Below are 17,297 nucleotides of genomic sequence, written 5' to 3' on the forward strand. Positions count from 1 at the left end.
AATGTGGCCCTTCTTTCATTTCTACTATTAAGTTATTGACCTATTAGTTTTGTGTGAGATTGAATGTCCTTCACTAAACAGAATGCTCACCAGTATGCGTCCTCTTGTGGCGCTGAAGCTCGTCTGAGCGGGTGAATCTTTTGCCGCAGAAGGACCAGCCGCAGACGAAGGGCCGCTCTCCCGTGTGCCATCGCAGGTGAGCCCTCAGGTGGGACGTCTTGCCGTAGATCTTCCCACAGCCAGAGATGTGACAAATGTGCTGCTTCTTTTTATTAGGGTCCCTGCTTGATGTATTAAAAAACAAAACAATCACAAGAGTTAGAGGGTTTCTGATTTTTACCGACAACAGAGGGTACATCAAATCAGCTATAATAGAAGTGTGTCTTTCTAAAATTCCCTATGAAAAATAGGGACTGAACAAAGTCAGTGACATACCGTCCCTCTCCGTCCTTGCAGAAGGGGCAGGTACAGGCTTCTCTGCGGTTACGTCGCCCTTGAGGTTGTGGGCTTAAATCCTCATCGTCCATAGCTGTGCCGTCATCCAAACTTTCTCCACCCCCCTGCAGCGCCTGGTCTACTGAAGTGATGAAATACAAATACTATTGTGAACATCTTCTATACATTTCACATGAAGATGACATCAACTTTTTCCTGTATTATTTCTTGTACGAAAATCCATCCCACTCCTTATATGTCATTTCTGATCCAATCTACTGTAATAGGTAAGGTGATTGGTTGGTTTTGGATATTGTATTGTTTATGGGCATTTACAATAGCTTTATTCAACAGGCTTACAAATCAGACGTGTACCTAGCAGTGCAAGTACCATTGAGATGAATGTGTTGATTAGAACTAGTTTAGTCATTAATTTATGAATAAACAGTGAAGTGCCTGGAAACCTGAGGCTTGCAGGCTTTGACTATTATTCCAAAGTAAAAAAAAATTCCCTGTTTTTAAACCGGACACATCCTTTATTAATCTTGGATTAATACGTTTGTTATGTGACCAGAGACTGAAAATACGCCATCCAGTAAACAGAGCCATCTAAATACGTAGCTGATGGGAAGCACATGATTTCATTATAAGGATAACAGCGCAAATCACGTGCACCAAAGCAGACCCAATGATTCTTCACGAACATCACAAATGTAGGCTAGCAAATGTATTATTGCATACTGTAAGGGGCTGCCAATAGCAAAACTAAAGAGGGGTTAACACATGACGTGATAATGGCTGCTATGGGAAGGTTCAAGTTACACCTATACTATGATACCAACCACAACTCTTTAATGCCGTCTCAGTGTAAACTCAAAAGATACAAAGTTGTCAACAAGATTAAAAAAAATGCATGCAGTGCCGTGAAGCGTTCAGGAAACCCTGGGCCAGCTGAACCGGTTAAACCAGCAGAGCCACACACACACACACACACACACACAAAAATCCAGAGATATAGGATACTGACACTTTTCGGTGTGAGGGAAAAATGTCAATACAGAGAGAATCTGGACTACTTAACATGTTTACTGTACCGCTGAACAATTAGTGTACTATTATATTTGTTGTTTATCAGTTTTTCCTAGAAGATATAAACAATCAACATTTCCATTATTTTGATTAAAGCTTAAATGTAGGTAAAGATGTCTGAATAGTACTGATAAAAGTAAAACAACTTAAAACATATATTAATACATTTTAAATGATGAAAGTCCTGTGTGATGATGCCATTATGAGTAAATATTAAGTCAATTTTTTAATATGTGTACTAAGAGTACTTTTCCCTTTTAGTTCCTGGGATTTTGCGTTCACACCAAAAAGAGAACTTAGTTCACGAGAACTTTTCACCCCCTTTTCAGTCCCTGCTAGAGAGCAGGTACTTTCCTGGGGAGAAAAAAAAGTTCCAATTTCTGATTGGCTGGGCGAATTGCTAACCACGTCCCGTAAAACTCGGAAAAGTTTTGTGAAGCCGCCATTGTATTTGCTGGCATTAGCATTATTAGCCTTAGCCCCGCGCACCAACGGAGAGAGACTAACTTATGGCAACACAAAAGAAAACATGGGAGCGATGGAGATGAGGAGGTTTCGGCGTCTGGCGGAAGGCTTCAGTAGAAGCAGCTGGGAGTCCCAGCAGCTTCTACTGAAGCCAGTCCCCAACTCCGGGGACTTCGGGCGGCAGTATACACCATGAAGTTGTTTGCGGCCTGCCAGTAAACCCAAAGCAGAAGAAGAAGTGACGTCAGCGGCTTAATTTGCCTAATCTTCCCTCAGGGACTTATTCCGGTGTGAACGCGATATGCTCTTTAGTTCCATGGGGGTACCAAGTGCTGGGAACTAAGTACGGCAAAGTACTTGGTTGAAAGCGGCTAATGACTCTTGTTTTACACTGAACATGAATTATTCCTGGAGAGCAGGCTACTGACTGACCTGCTGAGCTGGCGATGGAGATGGGAACCGTCTGCAGCTGGTGCATCTGCAGGCCAGTGCCTCCGATCGTGTTGAGATTTATGGTCTGGAGGCCTGGGATCTGCACGGTGTTGACAGATACTCCGCCAGCTCCCCCCTGAGCCTGGCCGAGTTGAGGGAGAGACTGCATCGGGGCCAGCGTTATCTGAGGCCCCGTTGGACTCTGGATCTGAATGGTCTGCCAGCTCACCTGGCCGTTGGGGCCTACAGTGCGCAGGAGGAAGGGGCCCGTGTTTGGCATAATTTGAAGATTTTGAAGCCCTTCCTGGCTGAGTGTCGGAGTCGCAAAGACCTGACCCCCAGCGGTCGTGACAGTACCGGCCTGGATGGTCTGGAGGGGGGCTCCACCTTGGATGATCTGCTGAGGCTGGATCAGGATCTGCTGTGGCTGCAGCCCGTCTCTGTTGTCTGGCTGTATGGGGACACCCAGAGAAGATACGCTCTGCTGGAAGGTCACTCCATTGCTGTTGTGCGTTTGGGCGATTCCATAAGAAGAGGCCTGCGTGGTGATAGTCGGCGCACTTGTCATGTAAGCTGCCGCGCTGCACACTGGATGTTGCTGTATAATTTGGTTCCCCCCTGTATCCCCTCCACCACTTGCATCTCCCCCTCCACTTGTTCCGGTGCTGACGGGTAACAAAGTGATGTTTCCATTTAATGACAGAGGCATATTTGCCAGGAACTGGGGTTGGTTTTGTAACATGCCATTACCTAAGCTTATATTCTGTATGGGGATGGCTCCCTGGAGGAGACTGGGCATTGTTATGATGTTTCCTCCAGCCCCAGCTCTGTTGGTCGTAGCTAGGATCTGCTGGCCATTGGCGGATGACACTATCTGAAACTGCTGCCCTGCTCCAGCAGAAACCGTATTATCCTGCTGAGCATGTGCCAACTGCAGAGGCTGGCCATCTATCGTCTGAAACTGGGGAATAATCTGGTACTGGATGTTGGGCATCATACCCGACATGGTGGTAAGCATCTGCTGCCCGTGCATTGATGGAGTCTGAGCTACTACGTATTGCTGTGGCTGTTGAAGCTGCTGCTGCTGGGTGCTAACAGCAACTGCTGATTGTGACAACACCTGCCTGCACTTGCCTATGTCTCCTACTGTCATGATCCCTGAGGAGTCGGTGGTGACAGTGTTAGTGCCTGAGGTTGTTTGAACACTAAGAGGGATAACCTGCCAGCCATTGGCTGTGGAGGTGAAAACACCCTGGTTTAAGTCCAGCTGTTGCTGCTGGTTTTGTTGTTGTTGGTCTGCAGATGAATCACCCTCTCCTGGGGTGTCAATTCGACTGCAAGTGGCTGCCAACAAGGCGAGAGGAGACGGCTGCTGTGAGTCCTGGAGAGAGAAAACATGAAAGAAAAAGACAGACGGAATTTATATAGTGAAAATACATCTTACTAACATACATGCTAATGGTGCAAATCTAGGAAGAATGTCGGTCCACTAATTTCAAATAAATAAATAAACTGATGCTAACAACACTTGGAACACAACCCTGAATGCTGCTTTACAATAAAACAGCAGAGTAAAATATAATTAGAATAATAAGACCAAGGAATTACACAAGTAATAAACAATGTTTAAAACAAAATTCAGAACCTGAACTAAAGAGACAACTTTTTTTTTTTTTTAAACATGTTAACGTATAATTTCAATTTCATGGGGTGGAGTTAATAATACAAATTAAAAAATACATGATGGAACTGGTTTTGTAAATCTAACCCTGCTATATTGCCGTACTCTCAAAACACCCTTCATAATATTAAACCTATGCCCGGTGCTGCTGTAGTAAGAAGTCCAGGGGACGCAGGGTGGGAGAGGATGGGAGGGACCACATGTTCTCCAGAGCAGCGGCGGGCTCGGCTTCTCCTCCCCCCAAACCCACCCATCTCCCTCCCACTTCATTTTGCCCTATAAACTGACACACTCCTCTAGCCACCCCCTCCAAGGCCAGCCAAATGGGCCGAGCGAAATGCTCATGAAGTGCCGCGGTTTGACGGGAACACCCCGTGTGGGCGAAATTTACCTGCCCATTCCCCACCCCGGTGACATGTGCTCCGGAGAGAAAATCAACAACCCGTACAAGTCCCGACAGAGATGGATGACAGATTCAAACCGAACCGAAGGGAATACATATCATTTGTTATAAGTGGGTCATATGGTGTAGCGTGATACGTTAAAGTTACTGTCTCTCGGCTGGCGATCATCGGATTTGAGAAACAGCGAAACTTACTTGTGAATTTCCTGTGTCTCGCTTTTGACTGTAGCCTCCACCGCTCTCCACTGCGGCCATTTCACCCTGCTGCTGATCTGCGGAAGAAGAGTTTGTAAGATCACTTCTATTAAAAGTAGCTACATTTCAAGCAGAGGACGATCCAAATGAGATAACGCTGGGTTCAACAATCTGGAGAAAACACACATGTACGCATGAGACCTCACGAAAATAACTCAACTTTAGGGAATGTTCTAATGTGAAGTAATTTAGATAAATACGAGGAAATCCACGCCACAAGTGCTCAAAAGGGCCAGCTAGCATATTAGCTAGGCTAACTAGAAGTCAACACAACAAGTAATGTTCAGAACAACTGCTAAGTATTAGCTTAAGAGACCGACATAGTTTAAACTGCAATACTCACTGTAACCTAGCTAGCTCAAGTGAATATGACAAACTTCAATTGATGTGGATGAATTGTGTGTGAATGAAGAACTAGAGAAACTATTACACGGTTAGCTAAAAACCGACAATTAGCAGTTTAGTAGTTGGTCACTTTTAAACTGCTTGAGACACGAGCTAGAAAACATTACAATATCATACTTTAACCGTAATTACATGTAAAATATGTATACTATTATTCTAATTGCTGAATAATGCTTCGTTCATAACATTCCTCTGAGTTTAAAAAGTTCACTTACTGCTCATAATTTGAAGACGGGAGGAGTTTCTCTGCTCTTTTTCGGGTTGACACAACTTTTCACAACTTCACACAAACTTGATGGACTCCCCTTATGAAGGAGAAAGACAGATGCGTTCGATTTAAACACCGGGTTAGCCCGAAGCATTCGTGGGGCACGAACACTGAGCGTCAGGCAGCAGATTGCTTTTTATTGTGTACTGTTAAACGTTGACATTATACTTTGACCATAAAGTTAAAGACTAATGCATGTAAACTACATTAATTTACATTTTGCACTTCATTTAGAACGATTCTAGTTGATTTACAGTCGGATGTAATTAAAAGGTCATTTTAACACACAATAGTGGAAATACCGGTTATCAGAACAGTTGACCACATGACCAAACCTTAACAGCATCACATTGTGAAAGGATATTAAAAAAAATAAAGAACGTTATATCTTAAATTCTGGTCAATTCTAATACACGTTGGCAGCTTTGCTGTTTACTGTACTACTGCAATGACCCTGTAGAGAAAAAGAAGCGCACCCCTCTGTCAGCTACTTGCGAAGGATTGTTGCTTTCCTCCAATGGAACAAGTCGTTTTTGCCAACGAGCTTAAACAAACCAATGTGATTGGCCTAACGCGGAGAATTGGGCGGGACAAAGCAAGGTAGGTTGTTCCCCTGAGCATGATTGACGTTTGGTTATCTGTTTTCCGCTTAAATGGCGCCATTTGTAAATAGGTTTACGCAAATATTGATATTTCCCGTTACTCCTTCTGTGATATTGTATTACCATTTAGCAGTGTAAGGATGCCATTGCTTATATTATGCTTTGAACACGGAGGAGGGAAAGGAGGAAGGCGGACTGGTTATTTAAGTCTTGCCTCCGTGGCCACTGGCCGCGCCCTGTGGGCTGGGAAACAGCAAGGAGGCGGGAGGAGGCCGCCAGGGTGGAGGAGAAGAGACCCCATCACACTCAAACACTGGCTGCAGCCGCGCTGGGAGGAGAAAATGGCTCGCTTGTGGGAGGGCTTACATTTATTGGGATGTACGAGGGGGCTGTCAGTGAAGCAGCACATGTGCCCATGTAAACAGGACGGAGGGTGGAGTCCATCCTCAGGCCAAGCATGCATCCTCCAAACTGTCTGCAGTCAAACACACTGATGTTGCTACAGTTAGTGACAGGAATGACCATTTCTCTCTGATTTATATCAAGCAGACACACTTTCTAACAATGGGTTGTTTCAGTTAAGCAGCTTGTTGCAAGTGCACAATCCACTGACTCCCTTTATAAGTGAAAGAAGTAGCAATATCACCATATTAGTTAAAGTCCTACATTTCAAAGTATGGTATTATCATCATCATGTAGGCTTTATATTTATTCGGGGGTCTGCAAGACAAAAAAAGAGAGAAAGATGGCCTACAATAATTATGGACATTTTTAGATAATAAAGAAAAGAAGCCCATACAACAAGAATAACAATAGAGGTGAGAAGGTAAACATGGTAATGGTTGGGTTAATAACTGCAAGTCAGCACGAATGGCCACTGTTATAATCATAAAGGCTATTAGGCTATATTATAGCATTTATTATTACTGATTATTAACATTTTTGGGCATATTATAAGAACTTTAAAGGCAGATATTTTGACCTTGAAAAGCACCATTGTTAGTGATAACATTAATAATTGCTCTCTCTGTTCCAGCAAGTCAGTGTGACAATGTGAAAATGTGAAAGCATGTGAAAATACCAGGACCCTGAAACTAAAGCTGCATGAAATTCAGCGGTCATTCATTTTATGATTTACAAACCTTTGCTTTTTAACTGTGCAATGTCAACATGTCTGAAGCCCTGCAAAGTAAAGAGAAACCTCAACTCTAAAATACATTGATTGGAGTAAAATGTCCTATAGTAAAGTAGAAGTGTAGAGTAACATCAGTAACTTAAAACACGTCAAAATTGTAAATAAGCCTAGAGTAAATACTCTTTGCTACTTTTCTACAGTAAATCAGTGAGCAAATTTAGTCAATCTTCGTTTATCTTTATTAAAGAATAAAATGTTTTTCCATGTGCAATATTGCTTTCACCTAAAAATTCTGAATGACTTGCATTATACGTAAATTGGTGATAATGTGCGTTCCCCTCAGTAGAAAGAGAAAGCATACAGAAAGAAAGCTTATGTTCACCAAAATTAAAAACAAAACAAATTAAACATACAGTTTCCATATGTTGGCATCTACAAAAAATATTGATAAAAACAGCATTGGTATGCGAATAATAAAAAGTCACATGGTGTTAACGTTGTCTCACTTTCCAATAAACCATTGCTCACTAATTATTTCAGTATAGGTCAACAATTAAAGAATAAACCATGGGGTAAATAATTGTTCATACTGTATCATCAGGCTAACAGAATATATGCAATTTCTCTCTTAGCAAGCATGGGTAACATTTACAAAATAATTGATAATGATAAATGATCATTTAAAATTAGTCTAAATAGTTGTGGTCCAGATGTGTTCAAAAATCCATTGGAAGATGTGATGATGAACACCAGCCCAAACCAAATGATCATCATCATTTATAGCTTATAATGGATCTTAAAACATGTACATGCTTAACTAACCTTTAATAAAGCAATTATTTAAAATCCTGTTAAAGTTATGTAATGCAGTAGCCTAATCACCAAACATGATTGTCACCTGCAGTGTTTCGTGATCTGATATGAGGTTACTTTTATACAGGCCATCCATCCCAAATTAGAAAGCTCTGGAGAGTATGTCTTTAAAGGACTATATTCATACTTTTAAAGAAAAAAGTACCGTTATGTCATGTGGGTGTTTCTCTGCAATCTATTGTTATGAACTACGTTGTTATAAGTATTATAACCACTTGTGTGGTCTTCCATAAACTGTGAAATTTCTAAAAAACCTGTTCCGACTCTGAGTCTTTTTACTGCAGCTTTTTGCAGGATGTGTCGAAGCTGCATCTCACGCTGAGAGAACTGTTGAGTTTCAGATGAGATGCAAAGTCACTTCCTACAGTCTGCTCAAACTCTCTTAATGTTCCGCGCAAATTCAGCAACACATGCAGGCCAGCTGACAAGGACCACAACAATTAACACGAAACTGCACTGATGACTTTCACCGTAAAGTCATCAGTGAAACCCAAAGCAGGCTGGATGCAGTTTGAGGGTTTGCTAAAGATCGCAGATCAGTTTCAGGGATCTCAGCCTGCGACAACAGGAAACGAGAGAAAAAGCGCCACTGACACAACTGAAACCTGCCTCCATGAAGGTAAAGCAGCTTCTCTTCTCTCAACGTTGTTTTCTGTTCTTGCTCTGAATAATAACTTGGAAAACTCTCAGTAGGACTAGTCTACATCATTCAGCTAAATATACAGCCTGGAGACACCTGTCCATCGCTTATATCATGGATCACACAAAGGTATATCATCGTAAAAGGCATAGGCCTACTCTTACTCAAACTACTATGATGCATGTTTTCTATTAGTCAAACTTGTGTATTTTTAAATGAGCTTTTTGGAATGATTACAAATAGATGTTCACATATGTATTCATTAACATGATGTTACCTATTCTACTTTAAAAGTTTTAATTTAAATTGAATTGGCTTTATCTGTCATTCTGTGTTTATATCTGTGCCTACTTTACTGTTTGTCAGTCATTGTAGATAGCTACTTTATATAAACTGTGATATGCAATTCATTTGAACACACTCAGACATTTTGGTATTTTATGATGAATAAATAATTCAATTAAATCATAGCTTAAACTTAAAAAATAAGAAGAAATGTGCCTTTCTGTTGATCGTCACAAGGCAAATATACTCAATGAATTTAAAATGTATCTCTCTTGGAGCTACATTTTTGATAAGTTGTTGACTACTAAATTAATTGCCAACTATTTTAATAATCAATTAATCGGGTTGAGTTCTAGGAAAGAAGTCAAAATGATCTTATGTTATTCTTTTTTCTATTTTTCTTTGAACTGACTATGTTTGAGTTGTGGAGAAAACAGGTAATAAGTACTCACCTAGTAAGTGATTCATTGTATTTATAGAGGTAGGTGATTCCCAGGGAGAAAAGACAGTTACAACACAATTATTCATACAAATGAGTATTTATTTAAGGTATTTATCGAGAAGATAATCAACAGATTCATCAACGAAGAAATGTATAGTTCATTGCAGCCTTAATCTCTTAACATATCCCTCGTAGATATCACACACGCATATTTTTGAGCCATGTTTCACCACCCCTGGAGCAGATTTTGGGGGTTTGGTGCCTATAGCTCAGGGGCACCTCGTCAGTTCCCTATAGGGGAACTAGCACCTTTCCTTTTACCATTTTTGAAACAATGCTTTGAACATTAGGGCATGTAGACATGCTCTTTGTATTACATTTTAGCCCACTTTTTTCAACTATTGATTTTTTTAAATGAAAACAATATTAATTTAAAAGCAAAAATGGAGCAATCTCTACATTCTGACTTCAGGAGTTTTAGTATTGCACAATAATCCAAAAAGCCTGTCCAATCAAAAGACACATTGTTTGAAGAAACATCCTGTTGATTACTTTAATGATAAATAATGTTTGAACAACACACTCCAAACGCCATGGAGATTAGGTGTCAAACGTTTTTATCTTTTTATTTCCTTGTTCTTCTTCCTGTCTAGCTTTGACTCCATGTTCTGTCTGTGATCTGAGGCGATGGAGAGCCCACCCTCCACAGTGCGGCGGAGGGCCTGGATCAACAGCCGCCGGCAGCGCTCCACTCTGGAGCCGGACCCCGAGGGGCCGTTATGTACCCTCCCCTCGGCCTCTGTAGCCGACGACGACGACGTCTTCTCTGACGGTGAGTCCAAACTGAGCAGGGTGTCATAGCTCTAATCAATTTGTTGATTTAGTTACAGATAAACTGAGCTCAAGCATGCATATGATCAAGCATTCCAGGGAAGTAGTAGAAGATTGTGTGGGCCCATGTCACTTCTGCTTTTAATACATCAAATATAAGAAATTACCCGGTTGAAAAGTGATTCACATAAAAAATGCTTCTTCTTTTAGAAATAGCTAAATAATATTATTATTTCCTTATTTCCTTTCATAGAATATATTCCAAATTAGGTATGCATGTTAAAGAAGACAACTATAAAATAGAGTGAAATAATATGAAGAGTTGCTAAATGTTGTGATTTCCACAGGATGCTTTACTGGAAAGATCGAGAATTGGCTCCAGAGTTGTGGGTGAGTCATCTCGCTTTACTGCTTTTGTTTTTTATATTGACATTTTTAGACTCAGTCGCTGAAGGTGAAGGTGTCAGTCGTTTGAAACCAGTTGAGTAGAAAGTGGAAACTCTCAGAGGTCAGGTGTTCCAGGAAGACGTTATAGAAAGGTAGCCACAGTATTGTTCTCACCACAATAGACTTGATGCATTTCTACTGTTCCACTTGGAAAAAAATAATCTTATTTTTATTTTAAAACCATAATGTCAGAGTGCTCTGAATTGAGATCTATCAGTGTTAAATAACAAAGCCATGACATGATGCAGACAACATTTTAAGGCAATGTTGACTACAAAATAATGACTCTCAGGATATTGATGCAAACATTTCAACAAATCTTTGAGTCTGGGTTTCACAAAAATACACAATTTGTGGTTTGGAGTAAGATTATTTTGTAACTAGACACAAATAACAGTTCCTTCTTTTCTGTCATGAAACTAAAGGAAGGATATCAGCCACCCCCCCCCCACACACACACATTGTTTCATGTCTCTTATTTCAATCACCAAGAAGGAAGCTGTTTGTCAGATATGTGACAAAGCGTGTCAGTGTCTAAAACATGACTTATGCCAAAACAAGTAAAAGGAGTGGTTTATGCATTCTGAGAAGTCAACATGAAAATGACCAGATCTGTCGGGTGTTAGACCATATCGCCGCTCAGCGTGTCAACATGTCTGCAAAAGGAAGTTGACAAATGCCGGCCGCCTGTTGCGAGCTGAGCAGGGAGTCGATGTCACTGTGTGTTCTGTAGCTCGGCTGCTATCACACCCCACATTCCCTCTATGGAAATTCAGTGAATTATTTCACAGAAGAAGCATGCAAATTACACTGCCTTTGTATTCATGCATTATTATTGGGATTTCAATTACAGGGCAGAGGCCTGCTCAGAGACCACGGATCAGCTGAGTTTTGGTGAGTATGACCTTAAACAAATGAATATCAATGTACCATTTATGGGAAAACATGTGTCCTTTGTTTGTTAACAAATGTCACTAAAGTTTTATCAGTGAATGGACTTAAAGTGATAGTTCAACTATAATTCAGAATTAAATGGCCTCTGATTGTTGTAATATTGTATTATTATAAGCATTTTAGCGTTGTAGCTGGTTAACTGGAGATCATTTTATGATTGTATCTACTGTTGGGCAGTTGAAGTCATAAAAGTGATCATGTTTTGTTAATTTTGTTTTATGATTTGGGTATAACATCTTAATCACTCAGTATGTTGCAATGGAAATGGCCTATCACTATAGTGGAATAAAAATAATATTTCCATTTGAATGCTAGTGACGTTAAAGTTACATTAAATGTAACTATTAAAACGTGAAATTTGTAATGTACTTAGTAATATAAAACATTACACTATTGAAACATATGAGCAAGATTTCAAAACAGGAATTTGGCCGTTTGTGTAACTACATGTCATTTTGGTTATTGACTGCTTTTTCTTCTAGACTCTGAGCTGAAAGCCAGGAAATGTGACGATGAACTCAATCTTGGTGCTGATGGTAAGTAGACACACACACACACACACACACACACACACACACACACACACACACACACACACACACACACACACACACACACACACACACACAAAAAAACATACACACACACACACACACACACACACACACACACACACACACACACACACACACACACACACACGGTGTGCATCATATTTGTTTGTTTTCTTATAAAGCTTACATGTGTTCTACATATTTATGAAGACGCACAGTCAGAGAAATGTCCAGTTACGCAGTATTGCTGTAACTCTGCCAAGGAGGATGTTTTTGTTTGAAGGGGAAGTATAGAGTTTTATTTGAGATGTTACCAAACTAATATGACTCAGTCCTTTGGTGACTTTCTGGTACAATAACGTTTTGATTTCTTAAGCAGCCTGTCCACATGATTAGTTAGTGATTAATTGTGTGCTGTGATGTTTCAGGGTTACATTTTGAAACCCTCGATATCAACATATTCCTTTTTAATCAAAATGTGTTTATTTTTTATTTCAGCGTCTTTGTTAAATGGTGGGGAGATATCATCTAAAGCTTGGTAAGTGCAGATGTAGTATCAGGGACAATGAAACAACAAGAAAAGTGGACTGTCACGATAATTCATTAGTGAAGATTAGATAATGAGTATCCATGGTGCTTTAATCATTAAACGGACAGAGGTCATTCTGTACTTTTTGTTTAATTTTCTGCACAAGAACAAAATAAAGGAGATTATTGTCTAAGATATTTCTCACATTTTAGTCAGTTTTAGATAGACATTATGAACTACACCTCTATAAAACATGTATGTTCAGTTCAACACCCCCACCCGAACAACTGCTGTTTTCTTTCTTATTTTGCATACTGGGTCTGTTTCTATTGAAATGATCAAGAGGTGTGAATGAGAATGCTCTCATGCTCCATTGTATGGACTCTTTTTTTCAGTTTTGAAATATCATTCGAGACACGTTTGTGTTACTGGGCTATAAAGATCTATTCAAATCTGACTATCTTTACTAAATAAACACTAGGTTAATACTTGTTTTTTGTACTTTTCCTCAATCTGCACTGACCATGAAGCCTCGCACAGCATCCTTCTTCCAAACCAGGTCCCGGCAGACTCACCAGGTCAGTGGAACATTTCTACCTCAATATAAACATATCAGAATATTAAGATATTATTAAGATTAATACTAGATGTCTTCTTCCACAGCTCATAGGCAGGTCATATGAATGATAACATTACTCATGTCTTGTCCACAGTACCCCTCGTAAGGAACAATGTCTGCCGAAACTAAACTTGGGCCACAGCATGGCCTCCAGCTGCCTCTCCTCCTCCACCTTTAAAACTACATCGAGGTGAGACTTCTGAGGACCAATAACTCAGCACTTTGCTTTTGAATGACCTAGTGAAGCTTTACAAATATATTTTACACCTTAACGTCAATCCTTTTCATGTCTGTTTACACTTGAATAATACATTTCCATATCATATTTATTCTATGTAATTTGATACTTTTCATTTATTGTTTTCATTTTAAAACGTTTTCTAAAGCACTTTGTTACTCTCAATGAGCATTACACATGCTTGTATTTTTCAAAAATGTGCCTCAAAAGGCTTTACAAAATCCTTTTTACTAGGATATAACTTTATTTATCCTTTTTCCTCACATGCGCTCTAGTATCTCAGAGGTCCTGCAGCTGTGTGCTGAGGATGCGGAGGAGACGCTGTACGAGCTGGGTTTTGGCCGTGACGAGCCTCAGGTCACTGTCCGCATCCCTCCTCGCTTCTTAAACTTTCCTTCTCTGTCTCGGGGCATCAACTTCCGGGTTTTCCTGGACTCTCAGATACGGCGGATACGAGAGGAAGACCCAAGCCTCTCTCTTGCTAGTAAGACCATTGAGTTATTAAATCACTGCTGTTGGTTATCTGTCACTCGATTGTATATTTGTGTTTGGCATGTGATAAGGTGAAGAAAATCGTGGCAAATTACATCCATATAACTTGTTTTAATTTTGATTCCTACTACAGGTCGTTTCAGACAAGTGCAAGTCCTCACAGCAATGGCCAACGCTTTCTACTCCCTCTACTCCCACGTGTCCCGCACTCCTCTGCAGAAACTGGCCACACCAGAGTTCACCTTCTCCTCGTCTCCTGTGGAGAAGATCGAGCGCTTCAGAGGCAGCATCCGCAGCGAGGTGCGCTCTCCGGTGGAGCGGCTGAAGGACACCGTCTCCAAGATGTGTCTCTACACAGGCTCTCCTCGAGGGTCAGACTCCACCTCTCCACAGCCCTCACCCAGGAAAAGGGCCAACCTCCCTGATGTTGTGGGTATAGTCCTGGAGAAACACAAGAGTGGGGCTACAAAGAAACTGGATTTGGGGGATTATGATAGGAGCAACTTGGATGTCAGGCTGTTTATGGATGGGGATACATCCTGTGACAGTGGGAAGGAGGCACAAACACAGCAGAGCATGGAGGATGAAGACATTCTTCAAAATGGAAATACAACCTGTCATAAGATGCAGGGCTGCAAACAAACAGATAATGTTGATGCAGATGAAAACAGTGTCAGAGCAGCAGACCTTGACAGCAGGACTCACAGTGTAACATCTCTAGCGTCATCAGTATCAGGAGAAACTGTGATAGAAACCGAGCTGGACTCATGTGCATCTCAAAGAGAGACTGGCACTGCTGATCTGAAACCAGTTGCTAAGATGACGTACGATCTAATCTGCCTGCAGATAGTTGAGAGTGTACACCAGGCGCCTTTCTGCTGTCAACAGACAATTATTCCAAAAACAAACACTTGTATCTCCTCTGAGAAAGTAAGCATAGATGGATCTCATGAACCTGATATACAAATCTCTATCCCTGAGCCTGACACCCAACAGACTCGTGCACCTGGATCACTTCCTGTCCTGGCCCCCTACGGAGACCCCACCCAGTGCTGCATCACTGTGACGGGCTGGGAGGGGGGCGGCATCTCTCCTCATTCCTCAAATGCAATAGATGCCGGTCATGCTTCTACTGTAATGCCTCTGCAGAAATGTGAGGAGTCATTTATCAAGGGGAGAAGCCGGTACCTGAATCCCCTGACTCGTCACATCCTGGGGCACGACTCCAACCCTCTGCAACAGGTCAACTCCTTCGAGCTGGAGGAGGTACTGTCTCTTGAATAGAATATTTATTATTTTCAGAAAATTAAGTATTAAAAAGAAAAGTTACAACATTTCTCCAGATTAAAGGTCACTTATTATGCAAAATCCACTTTTTCATGTCTTTTATACATAAACATGTGTGTGTCCTCTGTGTAAAGAGATTCTGAAGGTTTCAGGAAAAAAGATTCTCTCACTTCTTGTCCTGATCCATTTATATAAAAACCTGTCTGAAAATGAGCTGATCAGATTTTGGCCACTATATGATGTCATAACGTTGTTTTGGCTTGTGTAACCATTAGCCAATCACCAACCAAGGTAACCCCCCCCCCCTACCTAATCACCTGAATCTCCTCCTAGAGCACCATTGTGTTCTTTTTAACCAAATATCTCTCAGAGGGGCGTGGGGAGGGGCTCCTTATTTCCATCTAAAGTAACAGACAGAGAATCAGCACTTTAGAAACAGGGCTGAAACAGAGGGGATTATGGGATGCTACACTGCTACATCTGTTTGGTATTTCAAGCCAAACACTTCAGAGACATATTTTGTACAGAACTATAATATATTGATGAAAAACAGTATAATAGGGGACCTTTAAGTGTTTGTTGTATTTCAATTAGTTGTATTTATCAGAAAATATGACAATTGCCATGCTCACTCAACTTTGCAACTGCATTGAATTATATCAAGCTACAGATGAACTGTAAGATTATGAATGAAAAAATGAACACTGTTACAATACACAATATTGTTTTAGTGAAATTGGATTAGTTATTGTACCACCATCAGACATTGTGATGTGGATAATAAAAGAAGACATTGTTCAGCCCTAATAGTGTGTTTCATGGTATACATTCAGGAAATAATATAACTGTATGCCTGTTGACTCTACAGGTGCATAGTGCAGGAGAGGAAGATTTTGTTAAATCTGAAACGACGACAACAACCCCCCTGTCGTCTAAAGGTATATTTATAATTATTTTGTGTGAATGGAATGTTTTTGTATACAAGCACAGGTCATAGGTAGGTCATTTATTAAAACAGGAACAGGGAAACTAGATTTATCGGCATGAAGTCTGCCAACATTTTTTGTTGCTCAATTTTTTTCACAGAAATAAAAAAACGGCTTTTAATCATACAGTTCAAACATTTCTAGACAGTAGATAAAGGAGTTTTCAGTCCAACCTGTGACAGTTAACACCAGATTTGTGGCAGAAAAATATTTGTTTGTGTAAACATACTGCTAAACTTCAATATTGTCACTGTAGATCTTTTAACGAGGTCCAACATGATGTGAGGAAACGAATAGCTTTCACAAATCTATTGAAAAAGGACTGACAATTCTAAGGAGCAAAAGCTGAGCAAATTAATAAAGGTTGTGACACTTTGAACTTTGTCTCATTAGATATATTATTTTGGGTCCTTACATTTGAGGGCATTGGGCATGTAAAGTCCTTATAAAGTCATAATATAGATAGTAAAATAAGATGTGAGAGCAATGAAAGCATTTGTGTATACATGTCGATGTGCAGGTGTTTTTGTCACACCGTTTGTGTGTGGATTCAGGTCAGACTGCAGCTGTTTTTGTGCAGTGGTTCACTGCATGGAGTTGTTGCCTGACAGTGTTTGTGTCCCTCCTCGTGTAGGTGAGATGGTCCGGGGCGACAGCATGCAGTCAGACAGCAGCGGCTATGCAGATGAAGAAGTTAGCCCTTCATCAAACAGATGACGGAAACAACTGAATTTCATCTCATTTCTCACCTGTCGACTATTTCCTGCACCAAATGTTGTTTCTAAACAGAGGCTTAAGATGTGATGATTCTGTAAAAAACGTAGTTACGTGAGAGAATTTTTTTCACAATAAGACTTCCGGACATGCAAATCATTAAGTTTCTCCCCAGTGCTCATACAGACTGTAAATAAGTAACAATAAAACTATTGTAGTTCAAAGGGTTTGATGAA

The 17,297-nt window shown here is 40.5% G+C and overlaps 2 protein-coding genes across 7 annotated transcripts in view; one reads left to right on the forward strand and one right to left on the reverse strand.

Moving 5' to 3' along the window:
* Positions 1-5,548, reverse strand: part of sp1 (sp1 transcription factor) — a 7,949-nt gene extending 2,401 nt beyond the window's left edge. Inside the window, exons 1-5 of one of the 3 annotated variants that reach the window (XM_034198428.1) lie at positions 5,381-5,548; positions 4,701-4,777; positions 2,422-3,802; positions 436-574; positions 91-284 (exon numbers count right to left, since the gene is read on the reverse strand). In XM_034198428.1, coding sequence (XP_034054319.1) covers positions 91-284; positions 436-574; positions 2,422-3,802; positions 4,701-4,777; positions 5,381-5,387 — 1,798 coding nt within the window. In that variant the 5' untranslated portion in view covers positions 5,388-5,548. Of the gene's footprint in view, positions 1-90; positions 285-435; positions 578-2,421; positions 3,803-4,700; positions 4,778-5,380 lie in introns of all 3 variants that reach the window. The other 2 variants (XM_034198427.1, XM_034198426.1) reach the window with 2 other exon arrangements.
* On the forward strand, positions 5,344-17,290 carry tespa1 (thymocyte expressed, positive selection associated 1). Of its 4 annotated transcripts, none has more exons than XM_034198431.1 (14): positions 5,344-6,033; positions 8,328-8,662; positions 8,734-8,812; positions 10,064-10,242; positions 10,589-10,631; positions 11,542-11,582; positions 12,125-12,178; positions 12,695-12,734; positions 13,256-13,303; positions 13,439-13,534; positions 13,858-14,066; positions 14,208-15,340; positions 16,230-16,299; positions 16,982-17,290. In XM_034198431.1, the coding sequence occupies exons 4-14, from the start codon at positions 10,098-10,100 to the stop codon at positions 17,062-17,064; spliced, it is 1,962 nt and encodes a 653-aa protein (XP_034054322.1). In that variant the 5' UTR covers positions 5,344-6,033; positions 8,328-8,662; positions 8,734-8,812; positions 10,064-10,097; the 3' UTR covers positions 17,065-17,290. The 4 variants fall into 4 exon arrangements, with proteins under 4 accessions (XP_034054322.1, XP_034054324.1, XP_034054321.1 ...); XM_034198433.1 differs by having other exon boundaries at positions 8,737-8,812; XM_034198430.1 differs by lacking the exon at positions 8,734-8,812.
* The last annotated feature ends 7 nt before the right edge of the window (positions 17,291-17,297 follow it).

Source organism: Gymnodraco acuticeps, unplaced genomic scaffold (assembly GCF_902827175.1).
Source record: "Gymnodraco acuticeps unplaced genomic scaffold, fGymAcu1.1, whole genome shotgun sequence".
In the NCBI taxonomy this organism is placed as follows: Eukaryota; Metazoa; Chordata; class Actinopteri; order Perciformes; family Bathydraconidae; genus Gymnodraco; species Gymnodraco acuticeps.

Bases quoted from the DNA above. Each gene is read 5' to 3' on its own strand.
- tespa1 (XM_034198431.1), top strand. From the start codon at position 10,098: ATGGAGAGCCCACCCTCCACAGTGCGGCGGAGGGCCTGGATCAACAGC. The intron at 13,304-13,438 runs GTCAGTGGAACA...TCTTGTCCACAG, and splicing joins GGTCCCGGCAGACTCACCAG to TACCCCTCGTAAGGAACAAT. The intron at 13,535-13,857 runs GTGAGACTTCTG...CATGCGCTCTAG, and splicing joins ACCTTTAAAACTACATCGAG to TATCTCAGAGGTCCTGCAGC.